A 21,114-nucleotide genomic window follows, 5' to 3' on the forward strand; every position below is an offset into this window, starting at 1 on the left:
ATTTTTCCACCTAGAAATGAGGAGACCAACTTGTTCTTTAATTTTTTTTAATACTCTTGGAGAAGGATGTGTGACTGTTAAATGATAACTAAGAAGAAGATGAAGATAAACAATAGAATGTCCAATCTAGGTTGCTTGTAAGCAGCCAGTTTATATATATATTAAAAAAAAAAAAGAAAAAAAAAAAGAGCGTTACATGGTAGATAGATAGATACTTTGTCACTGGGGAGTGAGATTCCATGCATGATGATGCATGGATTTGGTATTGATTACTGTAGTAACTGCCCAAATAATTAATTAAAAAGGAAAACACAGATACAATATTTGTTTTATCACGTTGAATTAAAATTACACCACTTTTTCCTTTTGCTAGATTTTAGTATAAGGGTTAACCAGATTTGCCCTTCTCTACTACTATCATTTTTGTAATGTCACTCTTAATGTCTTAATTTTACAATGTTCTTATGAAGAGTATTTTTGTTATTTTTTATCACGGAAGAGAGATATTATAAAAATTGAAACATTGAAATGACATTGAAAAAAAATGATAGTTAAAAGGAGGTAAATGCAATATTTCATTAACCTAATATTTGTTTGATTTCGTTGTCTATTGCTGTTTACTTAGAGTCAGCCGTTTGCTTGTATATTTCCTTTTTTTTCATTTATATATATATATATATATATATATATATATATATATTATCTTTCATACAAAAATATTGAAAAAATAATCTAAGATTTTTGTTCCTCACCCCATCTCATCCGACCTTTTTTACTTGATCAGAAAATATGTTGTGAAGGTTCCATCATTTGGGGTTTCGTGTTACAATATAATAAAATAAATAAAGTTTCTGTAATAACAAATATATTAATTGTATATATACCCTATTATCAACCACTTGAATTGCCTCTCCCCCTTCCTTTTTATCTTATAACAAAATAAAAAATAAAAAATCAACCACTTTGGTGATATATAAAAGCAGAAACCTAACAAGTATTTATAGCCCTAACCAAGCATATATAACATGGCTGCATGGATTGCACAAGGAAAATATTGCACTTATATGTTTGGTTCTAGAAAGAAAACCATGGCCGGATTGATCTGCAAAAGAAATTTGAATTTAGTAAATTTTTGGAAGTCTTTCTTTCTCCATGCATGCACCCTCATCTTTCTCCATGAAAGTCTTTCTTCATTTTTCCAATGATGAAAGTGTAAATCATTATTGGAACCAAGTTCCAACGTCTTTCTTTTATGATTATAAAGCCAATAATGCCATGTCATTTTCTAGCTGTGGCTTATTCGTAGAGGGTGAAACTTAAAAGCAAGCAGAAAATTACTTGCTGACGTAAGCCCATGCATCTAGTTAAATCTGATTTAAGTTACTCTCTTGCTTGCAAGTCTTCCTGCCAATAACAAAGCAAATATTTATCAGTAATTTTCCTCTAGAAGGTTATACATGAATTCTCTCTCAGTGGTAAATATTGGGATTGGTGAAAATAATAAATGCTTATATGACAAGATTTCATTAAACCATTTTACAATTCATGATATTCCAGATTTAAGAAATTCTACATGGTACTAGAATACCCTAAAAGTTTTAAAAATATGACAGAAAACATAAATTAAAACAAAGAGTAAAAAGGAAAGTCGTGTAGATATAAAGCATGATTGTGGGTTCAGAAAAGTATCTTGTTCCAAGACAACAAAGATTTCATAGAACAACGTTAGCATTATAATAGTATCTACTTGATAGTGAGTACAAACGAAAAAACAAGAATGAAAATGAAAAGTTACATGGAGATAGGTAGATAGATGTAAGAAATCTTTGTCATTCACATCTGTAATTACGAATCACTGAGACAATCATCAATCATGGTTACCATGTCAATGATAAATGAGATGGTCATTGGATGCTTTTCCCGAAATCTGATGGTTTGCATGTTCCCGACATTGTCTGGGCGTCAAACGGTATGATGGCTTTTCCTAAAATGGAATGAATTTTTTAGGTCAGTTTGAAGCATTACAGAGAACTGAGAGACCCAAACTCTTTCCCAAGATAGCACTTAGTCATCACGACACTCGCATACTTACAAACCACTACGTCACTGCCCCACCCCCAACCTTTACTTTCGCAATATTAATATAATTTATAATCAAACTGCTATTTAAAAAAGAAAAAAAAAAAAAAACAGTTAAATTGATAAATGGGATAATCCTCTCATGATAATTTAGTGAGGCTTAAGTTGATGAATGAGATCTGTTGATGCAGAAGACTTTACGCCACCAGCTAGGAAGGAAATTGCAAGAGGTAATTAGAGGGAGCCGGTGGTGGTGGTACGGGCGGTTTCCGTCCGAAATTCAAGCCCGTGTTCAGGAAAAAGGAAATTTGTAGAGCAATTGGTGAATTGATTAAGATATATCTTTTGCATGTGAATTGGACAACTCCTTTTATAGGCCTTGCCCATTACACGGACCCCGTCAGTTTGACTTGGAGATTATTCCGTTAAGATAACATTGGAAAGAGAGAGAGGAATTGTAGCGTACCTCCTTTGTGGAAGTACAACTTTAGGAGAACGTTATGAGCGATACAAGGCTGTTAAGAATTAGAAAGATAGATGCACAAGCAATAGTCTTCTCTCTACAACTGTTAGAACGAGAGAGGTAAAAACAAAGTGAAAGCAAATATATTCTGGATAAACTGATGTTATAATTCATTAAGTAAACCATTTAAATAAACTATATATAATTGAACCACTTACACTTAAAAACAACGACCCACTTAACCACTACTAGAATAACATGGGGCACTAAGTAATTACTAAACTCCTAGACTCAAGAACTCAACGTGTTGCATACAATAAAGATAATGCTGAAACAAATAACAAGTTATTTAATAGGAACCACTAACCCACTACTCAACTAAGAGCTTTCATAATGGAGGAGCTAAATTTTTATGCAAAATGGCTTCTCAAAACGCACTTTATCTAGTTTAGCTAATAAATTTTTAAAAGTCTCATACATCTGATTAGCTATATTTTTATCTATGTCATTTAAATATCATTAAAAGTGAGAAAAGTTTTGGCAAAAAGAGAACATGTGAGAGGAAAAATGGGAAAAGATTTGGGAAAAAGAGAACATGCGAGAGAAAAAGTAAGAAAAGATTTGGGAAAAAAAGAAAACAGGTGAAAGAAACAATAAAAAATAAAATGGCTTCCTTGAAAAGTGCTGCTACATTTAGCTTTTTTTTAGCTCTTCCAATCAAATATCTATTTTACACCCTTTTTTTTTTGTTAATCCAATGTAGGGGTTTTTTTTAAATATTTGAGGAGTCATTTTAGATAAAAGTAACATTTGACTATTCCATTGGGAATGCTCTAAGAGCATTCCCAATGGAGAAGCCATATTTTTATGTAAAATAGCTCATCAAAACTCACTTTTATCTAGTTTAGCTAAACCATTTTTAAATGTATCTACATCCGATTAGCTATATTTCTATATATTCTATTAAAATATTATTAAAAGTAAGAAAAGTTTTGGGAAAAAGAGAACATGTGAGAGGAAAAATGGAAAAAAAAAATTGCGAAAAAAGAACATGCAAAGAAAAAGTAGGAAAATATTTGCGAAAAAGAGAAAACAGGTGAGAGAAACAATGAAAAATAAAATAGCTCCCTTGAAAAGTGCTGCTACATTTAACTTTTTTTTTAGCTCTTCCAATCAAATATCTATTTTACATTTTCTTTTGGCTAATCCAATGTAAGATGTTTTTTAAACATTTGAAGAGCTATTTTAAATAAAAGTAACATTTGGCTCTTCCATTGGGAATGCTCTAACAAGCTAAGAAATAGGAACACATTTTGCATTATTTCTAACACTCCCCCTTAATGCAGAATGTTTACAACTTCTAACAAATCTCTAAATTGAATGAATTTATTTAAAAGAATGGACTTTGTGAAGATATTTGCAAGCTCTTCATTTGTAGCTTCTCGTTGATGTTGCTTCATATCTTCTAAAATTCTTCTTAGCCAAAAAGCTTCACAAGTTGTTGAGATTACATCAATATACTCAACTTCAGCAATAGATTACATCAATATCTCTACTTCTTTGAACTCCAAACAATTTTTCCCAAACCAAGGGCGAAGACGCACCCCGTTGTTCTACAATCATCCAATAAACCAAACAAATTACTATCAAAAAAATCACACAATTCACAACCGTTAACGTTAGTATACCAAAGACTATAGGAGCATGTCTCTTTCACATATTTCAGCACCATTATCGTAGCACCATAAAGTATTTCAAAAAGATTACTTCCAATCAAAGTTTGATAAATCCTAGCATCAACCTTAGCTTCTTCAAAATTCAAACTGAATTTCTGATTGGTGTTCATAGGAGTCTTCCTTGGGTTGCAATCATGCATCCCATACTTTTCAAAAGGATCACTTCCATACTCCTTTTGAGATGTATAAATTCCTTCATCACTTTGCTAAATTGAAGGCAAACCATCCACCTTAAGTGCTTACTTTTTCTCAGCAAAATTAAGAGGAAACATTTTGTTTTTAACAATAGGGATATGGAGTAACAAATCCTTCTTGGTTTTGTTTTTATACACATAACATGAGAAATCTTCAAATACAAGAGAATAACCTTCTTTTATAAATTGCCTCACACTTAACAGATTTGTATCTAAATCAGGAACATACAAAACATTGTATATGATGTCCATTCCACATGAGTTCAGCTTTACATTACCTTTGCCATGGGCTGAACATATGGTTCCATCACCCATCTTCACTTTGCTTTTTACGGATTTATCCAAGCTAATGAAGGCTTTCAAATTGGGTGTCATGTGATTATTGCACCCACTATCAATATACCAATCATCTGGCGCACATTCTTTAACAGCATAACACGCAAGAAACAAGCTTTCTGCTTCATTTTTCTCTTTTTCTTCGCAAAGTTTGTTTGTTTTTCTTTGAGCTTACAATACCGCTCTATATGGCCATAATTTTTACAATAATAACATTGGGATTTTCAGTAAGAATTTTCACCTTCATTACCAGCTTCAACTTCTTTTCCATTATGATATTGGTAGTTGTTACTTGAATGTCCACTACCTCGACCACCTCTTCTCCCATGGAAAAACTGGCCTCCAAGCCTTCTTGTGGTTGAACCCTCGCCGGCAGACTCATTAGTCACACCACTTGTTTTGCCTTTAGGAAACTGCAATTTAGTATGAAATGCATTTTCTATAGAATTTTCTTTATATCTTTTCATCTTTTCTTCATGACATTGCAATGAGCCAAGTAATTCATCAACCGTTGGCACACTTAAATCCTTAGATTCTTCTATAGCAGCCACCACATAATCATACTTCTCATATTTTTTCAACAACTTTCTGATCAAATAAATTTTCACCAAATTTTCTGATTTGATTCACAACGTCTAGCATATTAGAGAAATAATCATGCATAGACTCACCTTCTTTCATCATCAAACTTTCAAAATTTCTACGAAGAGTTTGAAGTTTGATGGTCAATACCTTGACAATACCTTGATACCCATTCTGCAATGCATCACAAGCATCCTTCGACTTTGTTGCAGTAGCAATTCGGGGAAAGATGGAGTCATCCACAGCTTGTTGAATGAAAAACAAAGCCTTGGCATCTTTCTTTCGAAACACTTTGAATGTGTTTGTAGAAATACCAGTTTCTGTATAACCTTTATCTACTAAATCCCATACGTCTTGGGAGATAAAGAGAGTCTTCATCTTTGTACTCCAACTATCATACCCAACTCATTGTAAGGGTGGGAGTGATGGATTTGAGGGGTTAACACCGTTGCTTGCCATAAATCTTGCTCTAATACCAGATGTTAAGAATTAGAAAGATAGATGCATAAGCAATAGTATCCTCTCTACAACTGTTAGGATGAGAGAGGTAAAAACAAAGTGAAAGCAAATATATTCTGGATAAACTGATGTTATAATTCATTAAGTAAACCATTTAAATAGATTACAATTGAACCACTTACACCTAAAAACAAGGACTCACTTAACCACTACTAGAATAACATGAAGCACTAAGTAATTACTAAACTCCTAAACTCAAGGACTCAACGTGCATACAATAAAGATAATGTTGAAACAAATAACAAGCCATTTAATAGGAACCAATAACTCACTACTCAACTAACAAGCTAAGAAATAGGAACACATTTTGCATTATTTATAACAAAGGCAGTTGGCAGGGTGCATGATTCGCTGCACTAGTCGACACTCGAAGCATGCATGGTGTGTCTCTAGACGACTTGGGCTTCAAGCATGCTATTGGGATTATTTAGGCTTGGCGCCATATCTGATCGTTAGTCGAACAAGAATGTACACTTGATGAGTCCATGACTTGAACCAAGCATTTTTGGGCCAGCAGCCTTGCTAGAAACCGTCTTGGGGCACGACGCTTTATTTGGTCATCAGGTGTAACAATCTATGAAAAAACGCTAGCCACATCTATGGTACCACCCTAAAATAATTAGTCAATTTGGAGTTTCCCTAAAATTTTTTATAAAACTCAGTTTCATGTAGTAACTAGGAAATGTGAGAATTAACACTCTTGACTATCTTTATAAATCACTTATTCTATGTGAATTACTCCTCATTTTCCCAAAATGGGATTGGGTTGTTACAAACTCTCACTCTCCTAACATTGTCATCAAGGCCACGTCATGTCGTACTCTAGTACCACATGACCAGGTATTACAATGTAGCTTTGATACTATTTGTAACGACCCAGAAAAAACACTAGCCACATCTGCTTTATTACTCCAAAAAGACTTGTCAATTTAGAACTTCCTTAGAATTTTTTATAAAGCTCAGTTTCACCTAACAATTAGACAATATAAGACTTAACACTTATAACTATTTTTATGAACCACCCACTCTATATGAGCTACTCATCATCTTTTCAATATGGTACCTAGGTGTTACATCAGGTGCATTCGAGCATAAACATGATGCTTCCATGGGTTGGACTAAGTATTCTTCAGGCCGGCGATATGCTGGAAGCAAGCTATCTTTGGGAATTAGGCCCAATATGGATCATTAGCGATGAACAAGTAAATCATAGCTTGGTTTAGGTCAATATCGTTAGGAATTTCATTATTTGGTCATGCATATATGGCGTTGGACAAGGAGATTATATATGTATCAATTCTATGTACGTAACTAGATGACATTGAAGAGAAACATATGCAAAAACTCTTGTGCATATATATATATCCAATAAAGACTCATTTTGAAAAAGAGATTAAATATCATTACTTCCACATAATCTCATAGTGAATCATCCAATAAAGTCGTGTAAATGGGTCAAAGATATATGCGTAACAACTTATATTTTTCTTTTTCTTTTTTTTAACAACTAACAAGGCATTTTCTTTTTAGTAATTGGAAATTTCTTTCTGATTCCCCCCACAAACTCAACTTCTTGCATTCATGAAGTAAAGACGTCTAATTTTTGTTTTTATAATGTAGTACTTATTATTCATCCAACTTTTATTGCAAAGACGTAACAGCGAAATTTTTTTTCTTGTATATATTGGCTCAAAGAAGGAATTATGGAAAAGTGTACGTTCTGAAATTTTTGGTTACTAGGGTGGCCATGCGGCTGCATTTTTTTTTTAATTTTTTATTTAACAAGTTAGCCTACACGCTTGAAAAAGTAAATACGTATTTTCTCAAAATATTCATGGGATGTTTTCTAAAACGTGTATTGTGTTGTGTTTGTTGTCTTTTGAAAAGTGTTTTGTGTTCTGTATTTTGAAGAGCATTTCATTTTTAATTTATAAATTTTTTTTCTCGAAAGGGTTTTAATTAATGTTAGAAAAGAAAAAAGAAAAAAGAAAAAAGGCTTTATAGAAATTTTAACAAACATAGCCTTCTTCACATGCATCTTTAGGCGTTTGTGATATTGTTAATGACTCAAGCTTGGCCTTTGTGGTATTGTTTGAAGACCCAAGCCCATTTAAGGCCCATAATTGGCCTAGCCCATTTCAACCCTTTGTTAGCTCTCTTTTCGGCCTACAATTCGGCCCCAAAAATTTGGCTTATTGTTAAAGGCCCATCCGGTCACTATTTCCGACCGCCATCAAATCAAGTCACTGCCACTGCTACATACCGACTCCAACGAGTTTTTGACCACCATCATAGGCCGTCATTGCCTACCACTATGGTGTCTAACAAAAGAAAAAATCAAACTCAAGCTTTCAAAATCTTCGACATTGAGTTTGAAGGGATGTTAGAGTATATTTGAATTACTCTTAAGTTAAGAATTTGATAAGGATTAAATTAGCATAACTTGGGATTTTATGAGATTGAATCACCTCCATTAAGGGATTTGATTAAGATTATATTTTATGTGTAAGCTCTATAAATAGAGCATTTTGAATATTGTAAACTCATAAATGAATTAATAAGATAAAAATGTAGTCTTTTGAATTTTATCGTGGACGTAGGTCATAGACCGAACCATATTAATTTCTTGTGTTTGTTTTCTTTATTCTGTTTTGTATTTAATTTCTTTCCACATTCTATTTTCTTTCACTCTTCTCTTCATGATAAATCTCTCTCTCTCTCTACATCAGTTTAGAACATGCATCAATGCTCATCAAGTTTCAGGAATTATGGTGTGATAAGTTTTGAAGGAGAAACTCCTTTAATTAGGTCCCGATGCCGCTCAATCTATAAGATAATTGAGTAATGTTATATATAGCTGCGAAATTCTTCACTAATATATGCACAATACATGGTTTCGGTCAAAGGAAATGAGCAATAAAATGTAAGAGAGTTGAAGGAAGAGCACATGGCAACATTCATTTGCAATCATGAAACGTACAAGCTCCTCCCTCATTCAAGTCGGATACTGACAGGTGAGATAGGTGAGTGAGTGCTAGAACCATAGGAGCGGGTACCTCCACGTCACCTTTTTTGCCATCATATATATGGATCAGGAACCGGTTTTGCCCACGACATATAATTTTGCCAAAGTTCAACAATAGCCACAGGCAAAGCCCTTGCAATGTACAAACCAACCGGCCAGATATTGAATCCTGATGTCAAATTCGTAAATTGTGTCTTAAATACGAACTATCACTTGGATTGTTTTGCATTTTAGAGGGGCAGAAAGTGTTGGATGGTTGTTAAAGCTAGCCACGTTGAATTAATACGAATGAACTTTGAATTCGGATATCTAGGAATTTGTTGTTCAAATTATTAACAATTTTATGTTAAATGTGAAAGAGTTCTTATTTAACTCACCTACTCAAATACTTTGACTTCATTAACCAAAAATATGAGTTATACTAGTCGCATTAACCGCTAATATACATACATACATGAAACGACATCGTTTTTATACAATAACGTATAGGCAGTTACTAAAATTTACTAACCACTTAGGCGGTTAGCGGTTATTGAAACAGTTAGCGGTTAACCATTTTTTAAAGGAAAAAAAAAATTTTAAAATTTGTGCTTGGCTCGGCTCGCCATTCTCCCTGGCTAGCTAAGCTCGCCTGCCAGGCAAGCCGAGTACTCGAAACTTGGCTCTTGGCTCGCTCAACTTAAGTGCTTGACTAAGGTAAGATTTAAACGATTAGGAAAGGACATGTGCTTTATATAGATGAGTGAAGGTGGAAGTGGTGGTTTTTTTTTTTTTTTTTTTTTTTTTTTTTTTTGATGTGGGACAAATAAGAGGCAATTGAAAACACTTGTACTTGTCCATGTGGGAGTTTGGGACAAGACCAAGAGGCAAATTGAAAACCTACTCCCCATGTGTAGCGTTCTTGGCTTCATACCCAACTCATCTTTTTAAAAACTTAATATTATAAACATTATATAACATACAAACAATATATTTTTATTGTATATTAAATAAATTATATACAATTAATTTATATTTACTAATGTTACTTAATAAGTAATATACTATATAAATATAAATATAAATCTATATTATTTAAAAAGCGGTTAGCGGTTCGCGCTTTTGAAAACACCACTAACCACTAGACAGTTAGCGGTTAGCGCCCGCCTTTTCACCCCTAATCGTGCATATTATTGTATTACCATATAAACAAGGTTGTTTTGGTTTTTTCTTTTAATTTTAATTTTTTTTAAAAAAAAAAAAACAGTTATTACGATTATTAACCGTTAATTGCCTAGGCGGTTAATCGTTTAGGTGGTTAGCGAAAGCGGTTAGTAAATTTTACTAACTGCCTTTCACCACTAAGCACGACTATGGAGTATTATGCAGGTTGACTATAAACTTACCTTTATAATACGAGGTGACATTGCATTAAAAATTAGTTTCATTTACAAGAATGTTGTCTCTTATGACTATAAATCCCAAATAACACGAGCCATATAACAACGTTGTATTTCATCAACTCACCTTTTCTTTTCTTGTGAAAAGGAGTTTATAGAAAAATTGCTTTCAACGTCACAAGGCAAAGAGCTTAAGACTAAAACTTACCTAAGAAAGACAGCGATGTGTCACACCTAAGACTAAATTAAGAGTATATGGTATACGTTGGTTTGACATAATGTGCAAGAAAATAATGGAAAGGAATTCAATACTAATTAATCAATGGGGTGAAAGTTGTGAGAAAGGAGGGGTGGGGGGCATGGCATAAAGTAAGCCAGTCGGTCCTTATCAGCATCTTTGCTCATTCCCTAGCTTTTGCATTGCATTCAACAACAAGGACCCTGGCCTCACATGACTATGATATTTTCGTACTTTTATTTATTACTTGGCAATACAAGTGTATGTAAAAACAAAAGTATATGATTAGGTCATACGTGTAAGATTAAAACTTTTAGCATATTATGTGTCTCGTACTAGAGTGTGATTTGCACTGTTGTCAGTTGTGAAGTAAGATGTTAGAGGCTGAGGCTGATCAAGTAAGGTAAGTAAATGCTTACAGAATATATCAGCTCTTAAATTATGCAAATACGATGTTTTCTGATGAAAAGTTTCCTACATGCTAATTTTCTAAATGATTGATCTTATGAGCATTACTTTTCATTAGGTTATTATAATTGCTTATAATAGCAATATTTTTGGATAATCGAAAAATATACGGCGGATCACCATGAATGGATGGCGGCTACCAATACAGTATATACACTTTACCCTATGGTCCAATTCATATCAGAGTCACTTCTGTACTAGAGATTTATAGTGTGACTGACATACCCATAGTGTGGATCACCAAGGGTCGAACTTGGTTGGGTCGGTTTTGATAAGCAGTATATGGCAACATTGGGGCACCGATGTTGTACTACAAGTCCCTCAGGAGAGTGGCTCACTTTCCTGCTGTAAAGTGGTTAAAATTTTGGGTTAACCATATGAAGAAAGTTATGATTATAATATATATTTGAATTCCAATTAGCATGTTTTGATGCATTAAATGTGAATTGCCCTAAATTAAGCTTACTTTAATTAGTTTAATACAAAACCCATTTCTATATTAATGTACTAACCGAGACAATATTTATAATTTTGATGAAAACCGTAACATTCTTGATAATCTCAAAAGTGTATGAAATATCTTACAAAAAAAAAAAAAAAGTGTATGAAATATGTTTGTGGCACTTAAGGCTCATCACACAATAAATTATGCAACAATTTACTTACTAAGTTGTGAACTTACACAAATATTTTTCATTTTCAAACACATCATGTTTTGCAAGTCAGAATGTTTCGTAAACCGTTAGAACGAACATTTCGTTGAGATGAAGATGCCAAAAGAATAACTCATTTAGTCCAGTTTCATTAGAATATACAGTGAGTAGATGTGTTACTCTGTAGTTATAATTTTTGTAAGCTCAGTATAAATGGTATTGATGTTAGTAAATGTTGTCTTTAAAGATAATTAGTTTTGCCTAAGATCATTTTTTTTTTTTTAATTAGTGTGGAGGCATTACAAATAACATAAATTTTTCTAAATACAGTACTTTTTTTCCATTGGAAAAACTCAATTTTAAAAGAGAATATAGTCAAAGTTGAGAGAGTCACTTGTACATACGTACAACATGAATACAGAGGTAACATAAATTTTTATAGTAAGCTCGTGTGATTTATAGTTGTTTATGGTGGTGTAAGAAATTTGTAATTATGCTGACATGTCACTTCATAATTGGTGCTATGAAAGCAAAAGGCTTATCAATGATTTACATTATATATGTATATATATATATATATAGAGAGAGAGAGAGAGAGAGAGAGAGAGTTGGATTCGTTGTTTTAGACTTTTTCTTTTTCTAGATTGGAGCAGAAATTAAGAAAATTGAAATGGAAACAGATTTTCATCTCTTTGGGCCGGGTCGGAGTCTAATTAACCCAGTACAGAATGGTTCTGACCTGGGCTTCCAACTTCGACCCATTAATTCTTTGAACCAGTATTCTGGATCCAACCAGAAACTATGTTTGGAATAATAATAAAAATGTGCGCGCATTCTTAATACGTAGAAATCGTGTACATTTAATTTAGTTATTATAAATTTATAATCAGACGTATAAAAAGAACTCAGTTGGGCCCATCTATGGATGGAATATTGATTTTCAGGCCCATAAGCCCAACAAAAATACTTTCTACTAGGAAATTTCTCTCTTTATCTAGTTAGATTATTTGGAAAATCTTTTCTAGCTTTTCTCTAAAGTGGATTGTAAAAAATTCTTCTAAACCAATCGTTTATACTAAGATATGGCTTTAGTGTATATTTTCAACTTTGTATGAGATTTGTTTGGTGTCATTCTCCTACACATTTATTGTCTATCTTTTTTTTTTTTTTTTTTTTTTTTTTTTTTCTAGTAAAGTCTACATGCCTCCTTCAAACTACCACCAAATTAATAAATGTCACCTCCAAACTTTCAATTGTGACAATCTTTCCCCTCCCCCCTCCCCCCAAACTACCTAAACATTGTCAATGTTTCTCCTAAGGCTAGCAAAAAGATAAAAATGCCCCTATATATTTCTTAATAAGACAAAAATGCCCTTATAAATTAAAAAAAAATAAAAAATAATTTAAAAAGATTATTTTTGAAACGAACATTTTTAATTTGTTTTTTTTTTAATGAAATTTTTTTAAAACGAATTTTTTTTTAATGAATATTTTTTTAAAAATGGAAATTTTATTTTTTTTTAAAAAAAAAACATTTTTTTTTTAATTTTGTTTTAGAAAGCGAAAATTGTTAATTTGTTTAAAACGGAAATTTTTATTTAAAAAAGTTATAAAAAATGAAAATTTTCAATTTTTATAACAAAAAAAAAAATCAAAATTTTTTAATTTTTTTCTTATAGAAAGGATTTCTTTTTTTTTTTTTTAATTTTAAATTTGCCACCCTTTTGATTTTTTATTTTTTTTAGTTTTAGGTTTTTTTCTGGAAGTTTTAGTATTTTTTGTTTTTATTTTACTTAGGGTATCATCATTGGGGGGAAGCTTGACAAATTAAAAAATCAAAAATTAAAAATTAAAAAAAAAAAAAAAAAAAAACCACTATTGAATCTGCTTTAATGGTAGATTTACACATCTTTTGTACGATAATGGATAAGAGAGATGTCGGAGAATAAAACCAAACATTTCTCAATTGATATATACACCTTTAGAGTGTATGGGTGATTTTCAAATGTATACATCCCATGTAACATCTGTCTTAAAAGAAAATGCATTTGAAAATTGTTGGGGGGAGAAAATCTCTCTTAGTGGGCTCCATTTTTTTACACTTATTACCATATGCCATTATCCACTCACCTAATAACATGTGTCTACATTTTTTGCATCTTTACATAAAAAGAGGAAAGAAGGAGAAGGGGTCTTTTTTTTTCCTCTTCCTCTCTCTCTCTCTCTCTCTCTTTGACGACCCTCTCCCCCTCTCATTTCTCACATACTTCTCTCAACACACACTAATTTATGGATAATTAGAGACAAATTTTTATTTTCTTACTCAAAAATAAATATGCTAACTTAATTAAGCATATGAAAGTCTTCATCCTCAACCGGTGACCCTCTGACATTGCTTTTATTTTGCAGAAACCTCATTGTCGTACAGTAGTCTCTTCACAGCTTAGCCATAAAAAATAAAAATAAAAATCGCTGGATAGCAAATTCACAAAAATTATATATATTATAATGATAGATATCAATTTGATAATTCGTTCAGTTGGATGAAAACTCCTCCAAATTATGTTTTAGTACAACACTCACGTAGTTGTCATTGACTCCCTCCTTCCATTTGTACAAATATGTTTCACTAAACTATATCTAAAATTATAACTATGATTATAATATTCTTTGAGGGTTACATAAACTTGAAAAGTAGCTGTCTCCTCCTATATATTAAGCCCTCATACATGATATCATTTTAGAGACACCGTCAAACCCAAGTATTATTTGACGCCACTGTAAACGCGTTTTTTTGGCCATCTTTAATGCTAAAACAACTACTACACTACAAGACATATTGTCTGGTAGAGATTTGCAGTCTAAAAAATAAATGGGTTGCAATCAATTTAATTCCTTTTGAACTGCTCCCTCCATTTGCATCTTATGCCTCGTTAGCTTCTAGGCTAGACCCATTTATTTAAAAATAAAAAAATAAAGACTTGATCGATCGTATGGAATTTGTAGAATTTCCATTTCAATTACTCTCATTTATGTGCCGATTTATATTTCCATTGTTGGCTGCTTTAGAAAGAGATTCGTTCTAGTGATTCTTACAGCAAATTAGTTCCATCTCTTCTTCACTTGGCAGTTTGTATCTATTGTAACTGACATTATGTACTCTCGATCATTCTTTCTTTCAAAGTTTGAGTGCTTTAAAAGTATCTATATGTTCCAATTTTTGTGCACACTTTTTAGCTAAATAGGCCGCTACTCACCTTGTTTCTTATAGCATTTCCATAGGACCTCCCCCCCTTCCGTTCGGATCTACCAAAAAAAAAAAAAAAAATTCTCTCATTTATGCCTTAAAGATACTTTGACGCGATTTGATAGCATTTGTTTTTCATGGACACACTCATTTCCTAGCATCAACATCGCCTCTTAAATGCAAGAATTATTATCGATCACATGTAAAAGATGCATACATTTAGGGCCCATGCCACGTGAACTGCAGCTGCAGTTCCAGAACTAAGATTGGCAAGGCATGCAGTTTAATTAAACCTTGGATTTCATGAACAACTTTTTTCTTTTACTTAATCCCATCTCACCCTTAAACAGGTCTAATTAAGGGTAATGAAGAATACATTAATTAATTTAGATAATTGGGTATCACCTAAACTGGACCATTTTCATGCTATACTTGCTATTAGTGGCGAATTCACATGAACATTATTGTAATTGTATTAATCAGTCCATTGGATAACAGCTGCATCAAGAAAACCTCAATGAGAGCAACAAGTGCACAAATTAAAACCAAATCAAAAGCAAATTAGAGAGAGAGAGAGAGAGAGAGAGAGAGAGAGAGAGAGAGAGAGAGAAAGATAAGCATCACCAAATAAGGATCGCTCCACTGCAGAGCCGGCTAAATGAAAAAGTCTTCAAGTAAACGCCAAAACTGCTAGTGTCTCATGACTTAATACAAATCCACTAAACCCTCATTGGCAAAGCCGAGGTCTTCTGTTGTCTCTATCTCACACCCTTCACACCGTTTCTTCTCTACAAAACCCTACTTTCCCACCCCCCGGCCCTCTCTCTCCCTCTCCCTCTCTCTCTATATACTACTTTCCATCCCCGGCCATATCAATTTTGCGCCAAAACGAGATCGCCGGAAAAGGGTCTCTCGGTATGGAGTCCGGCAAACAAGGAGGGTCGGAAACTTCAAGCGAAGAGAATGATCATGATCGGCAAGAACAAGTGAAAGACGAGATGGGCAGTAAAAGCTCGTACGAGTGCACATTTTGCAAGCGGGGCTTCGACAACGCGCAGGCCTTGGGAGGGCATATGAACATCCACAGGAAAGATCGAGCCAAGACCAAGAAAATCAGAAGCCCTTCGCTTTCAAACAAAGCAAACGAGGAGGACTACATCCCTTCTTCTACATATATTTCACCGGTTTCATGCGAAGCATCAAAGTATTCCCCAGTTTTCGAGGCGCAATTGCAAAGGAATTGTCATACGTATTTTCAGCCACACCCACACGCTAATTTCCATCAAAGTGATTTGTTTGGGTCCAAGTGTTTGAACCAACAACTTTTGGGTGCAAATTTGAGCCTTCAAATCGGCTCCATGCAAGTAGAGGATGATGGAATGAAGAGGGGAGTTAACAACGATGAAGAAGTGGATTTGGAGCTTCGACTAGGTCATGATCCACACTGAATCTGGTTTCTTTGTGAAGGATTATATATATATATATAGACTATATGCTTGAGCCAAAATGGATTTCATGAGATTACATATACATATATAGTTGTCATCCTACATGCAAATATAAGGAAATCTTTATTTTGAAAGTGAGAAGCAGAAACGAGAGATTTCTTGTCCAAATTAAGTTGCACAAAGAATGGGAGAGGAAGTGGAGGAAGACTTGTTAGAGGTAATTGTATCGTAAGTTCGTAACTTATTTTAATATGCCATGTTCTCAAGTTTTTGACAGTATAAGGGATTTTCATTTTAACCTTAGGCATCTTTTATATTATAAAAGATTCACCTATATCTTTACCATAAAGCATTCGATATTGTTTATCTGATTCATGTGAGGGGCACATATAGGGTTTGCCCTTAAAAGGGTAGGTATACAAAGTGGTCCTGCCTTAAGGTATCCAGTAATAAATAAATAAACAAAACCCAGGCCTACAATGTTGTACTATGATCGATCTTCAAGATTTTATTTCCTTGTCTTTTCCCTTCATGACGTAATGAACTTCACATTGTTAAAATAAACTGAAACCCCCTTATGATTTGCATCAAAGGATTCAGAATGACAAGATCATTTTCTAATCTTTCAAATTCACATTGTTTATCTAAATAATGCCGCACACGCTATTTTCTTGTAATATATTATTAGAAGTATCATATTAACAATACTGGAAACATAATGGGACTTTTTCTTTTCCTCCTTGCGCTATTTGAGCGGTTTCTAATTGAACTATAACGCCCTAGTATGCCATATATGCTACAATATTTGTAAATTATTTCATATTGTAATCTTCCTAGACTAGGTTAATTTGCAAATTATTTCATATTGGCTTATACGATGTTCAAAACTTGATTTTATGTTTTGGGGATTTTGGGTAGCTCGTACTTAGGTCTGCAATTAGAGAATGTGAAGAAACTCTTGAAAGAAGACAAGTACAAAATTGGGAATCTGGACAAGAAGAGGATAAGTTCGGACGACAAACTGCAGAAGGCATTACATAAAGTGCTCGTTACCAAAAAAGTCTGAACAACTGTATTGGGTTCATGGGTGTCCGGATGGACAAAGAACATGTCTAGACGGTTAGAGTTCCAGAAACATCCTATTGGCAGGGATGTCTGGGCGTCACTACGAATAGCGCAAATCTAAAAGAGGCAAGTCCGGACGAGACATATATATAGGGTTGTGAAACCCAAGTTGTGGCCGAACACTCAGTTATTGTGTCTGGATACCGCCGCCGCATATTGCAGTATTTCTATATAAAGGATTGCTTATTCTCTCTAAAGTTTCATCAATCTCTTAGTCACACGAAATTTAGAGAAACTCCGAAAGAGTTTGTGAGAGATCAGGTCGAAGTGTTTGGTGTGATACATCACTTGAAGAAGGTACTTCAAAAAAAGATCATCTTGTGGATCGATTGAAGGTTGTTGAAGAACCCAACAACGTATTGTGACTGAACAATGGGGTAACGTGTTGTGGCTATACAAGTAATACAACCAAAGTCTACCGATGGGGATCACTAAGGATTCAGCTAGTTAAAGATTGGCCAAAATTGGACTTGTGGAGTAGAGACTACGTGAACAACAGGTCATCCTACAACAGTATATGGTAAAGTTACGGGGAATGTAAGTTTACATATATGTTCGCTACTAAAAAAATGACCTACATCGGCGCATCTTTCCTCGGGGCTTATGCAAGATGTGCTAGGAAAAAAAACGTATGTAACAAAAAAAGTGCCTCGATCTCTTTTAATATAAGCACTACATCGGCGCATCTTTTCCCGAGGATTAATATAAGTTAAGTGAACTAAAAAAATTAAGGACCTACATCGGCACATCTTTTCCCAGGACTTGTACAAGATGTCCCAAGGAAAAAAACGTCTATAACAAAAAAAAAAAATGCTGCTCTTTTAATGTAGTCGCTAACAAATAACCGTTAGTATATGGTTGATGTTCCATAGTGGTTGTAGTTACTTCTTAAATAGGTTGTAGTGGAATCATGGGTTTGGCTATCCCAAATAAGTTTTTTCCTTGTTGCAATGGTTTTCCTTTTCATCTACAAAATACTATGTTTTGATTTGTTGATAAATGATTTATTTGTTGTTCCAATGATGAACTAACGTTGCAGGTTTTTTTTTTTTTTTTTAATTTTATTTTGATATCTTCTTATGTAGCATTAAATGCAAGTGTTTGGTTAGCTGATTGTTCCGATGCCTGTTGGGATTTTTATTGGGTGAACCATTACAACCTTGGTTATTGCACCGAATTTCAGAATAGTTATTTTTAGGGTTAAATACCTCAAATTCCCTTAGGGTTTACTAACTTTATTTTTTCTCCCATGGGATTTTATTTTTATCATAGGACCCCCTTGGAGTTTTGATAAAGGACCAATTTAGTCCATCCGTTAGTTGACCGTTAAGACTGACACGTGGACCAATCAGATGTTGACACGTGGCACCTATTTAATTTTTAAAAATTAAAAAAAAAAAGCATTTTAAAAAAAAAAAAAAAAGGAAAAAACTGGGGGTGGCCGAGCCACCCCCAAATGGCCAAAGGGGGTGGCTCCAAATGGCCAAGGGGGTGGCTCGGCCACCCCCAGTTTTTTCCTTTTCTTTTTTTTTTTAAAAAAAAAAAATACATTTTTTTTTTAATTTTAAAAAAAAAATTAAATAGGTGCCACATGTCAACATCTGATTGGTTCACATGTCAGTCTTAACGGTCAACTAACGGATTGACTAAATTAGTCCTTTATCAAAACCCCAGGGGAGGACCTGTGATAAAAATGAAACCCCCAGAGGAAAAAAATAAAGTTGGCAAACCCTAGGGGGTATGAGGTATTTAACCCTTATTTTTATTGATTAGTTTGGTTGTAACACATAAATAGAACCCTAAATTTGTACTCCACTATTTGGTTCAGCACAATAACAAGTGAATTGAATTATATTGTAATTAAATTTCCTAAAACACCCATATAATAAAATTTTAATTTTAATTTTTACAAATTTTTCTATTTTTTTTTTAAAGATAAATAAGTAGGTTATAGTTGGGTTTTTTCTTTTTTTTTTTAACAAGGGCCGATCAAAGGGCTACTACACCTTGTCAAGTCAATATAATGAGATATTTGTGAAATATTTGCCTAGTATATATATAGCATTTCTCTACCCATATATTTGTGGGATATTTACACCCCCCACTCTTTACTCTTACATCTCACTTGGCTGACATAGTAGTGGCCATCTACTCTTGGATCAGCCTGTGTTAAAAAATTCAAGGCAGATGGGCATGGCCAAACCAGCCCAATCAAATAAGAGTGAGATGAGAGGCTGATGGGCAGCCTTTTTGAAGATTGGTAAGCCTTATATGAAGTTGGGCCCGGGCCCTATCATATAGGACGAGGCCAGGTGAAGTCGCAGCCACCCACAGGCCAGATGTTCTCTCTTTATCTTTTATTTTTTGTTGCCATTTAGTAGTTCTATGTCCTCCAATTACTTTAATTAGCAATATCTCAATTAAAAACATTTAGACACAAAAAGAAAAAAAATAAATAAATAAATAAAGACAACAAATATGAATTACAACATCTAAAGACGTATCGAACCTGTACTGTGAATATTGTAAACCCACATGAACCTTTCTGAACCTTGTATTACGAAGTTCACCTTCATCGGTAATGAGAGTTTAAGAAACAGGGGATAGGTCTTCACTCAAAACAAAACAACCAATTAACCTCAAACCGACCAACAAAAATTGGTTATGACTAACAATTAGGGCCACACTGGCTCACTCACCTGAGATACTTATGAGGATAAAGTTCTTTAGAATGGGCCAGGACATTGACAGACAATCACAAATAATTTTTGTGATGCACTGACTGGCCCAATATGGCCCGACCAATTCGAGTTTGGGAGGGCCCACATATAACAATCAATTTTTTATACGAACCAGTTATGAAATTAACAGCTTATGGTTTAGGGGTCTAACTAATTTAATTAAATAAACCGGATTATGGTTAACCTATAGAATCATATACTTATACCTCGACATGGTTAGTAAGGTTGATACGAAATTAGCCAGTTAGATTTAAAGGATCTGAGTCATTTAATTAAATAGATTGAGTCAAAAGCGATCTACACAATCTTATATCCATGCATTGATATGATCCGAAACCAATACGCAAACACCAATTTTCAACCCTAGGTCCAGCGTCATAGAACATTCCAAATTCAAAAGTCATGACACCATGAGTCCCACGAGTAAATAAGAATGAAAGACTGGCGTGGGTTGTGGCTTTCATTTCTAACACATGGGGTGTTTCATAAACATGCATGTGCATATGGTTTGAGCATGTCCACACTCTGCACACTGCAGGGACCCCTCTTCCACAGCTTTCATTGAAAATATACGATCTAGTCGGGCACAGGGATGGAAAAAAGATAAAGTTCGTGCGCCATTTTTGACTTTCACGACTCTAATTATGTATTTTGCCCCAAGAATAGCAATCATTGACCATATATACCTCATACTTTTTCTTTAGCTTGAAATAATTTAAAGAAAAAAAAAGAAAAAAGAAAAAAGATTATATGTATATGTTAAACGTGCACTAATAAACCTGTTAAGCTTATTAGAATTCTTTCAAATTAAATTGCTTTCCAGTTGGTGATCATACACAAACAGTAATTCGTCAAAGGAGCCACAATTAATTATACGTATA

General features: G+C 33.7%; 2 protein-coding genes across 2 annotated transcripts; one reads left to right on the forward strand and one right to left on the reverse strand.

Annotated features, from left to right (window-relative positions):
- Positions 1 to 4,080: 4,080 nt before the first annotated feature.
- Positions 4,081 to 5,768, reverse strand: LOC132178271 (uncharacterized). The gene is made up of 5 exons (XM_088515668.1): positions 5,480 to 5,768; positions 5,050 to 5,424; positions 4,635 to 4,882; positions 4,272 to 4,484; positions 4,081 to 4,155 (listed from the first exon to the last, which is right to left on the reverse strand). Exons 1-5 carry the CDS (start codon positions 5,766 to 5,768, stop codon positions 4,081 to 4,083), a joined length of 1,200 nt encoding a protein of 399 aa, XP_088371794.1.
- Positions 5,769 to 15,732: 9,964 nt separating this feature from the next.
- On the forward strand, positions 15,733 to 16,414 carry LOC132176892 (C2H2 and C2HC zinc fingers superfamily protein). Its single transcript, XM_059589051.2, has one exon. The coding sequence runs from the start codon at positions 15,837 to 15,839 to the stop codon at positions 16,365 to 16,367; it is 531 nt and encodes a 176-aa protein (XP_059445034.1). The 5' UTR covers positions 15,733 to 15,836; the 3' UTR covers positions 16,368 to 16,414.
- The last annotated feature ends 4,700 nt before the right edge of the window (positions 16,415 to 21,114 follow it).

Source organism: Corylus avellana, chromosome 4 (assembly GCF_965113065.1).
Source record: "Corylus avellana chromosome 4, dhCorAvel1.hap1.2, whole genome shotgun sequence".
In the NCBI taxonomy this organism is placed as follows: Eukaryota; Viridiplantae; Streptophyta; class Magnoliopsida; order Fagales; family Betulaceae; genus Corylus; species Corylus avellana.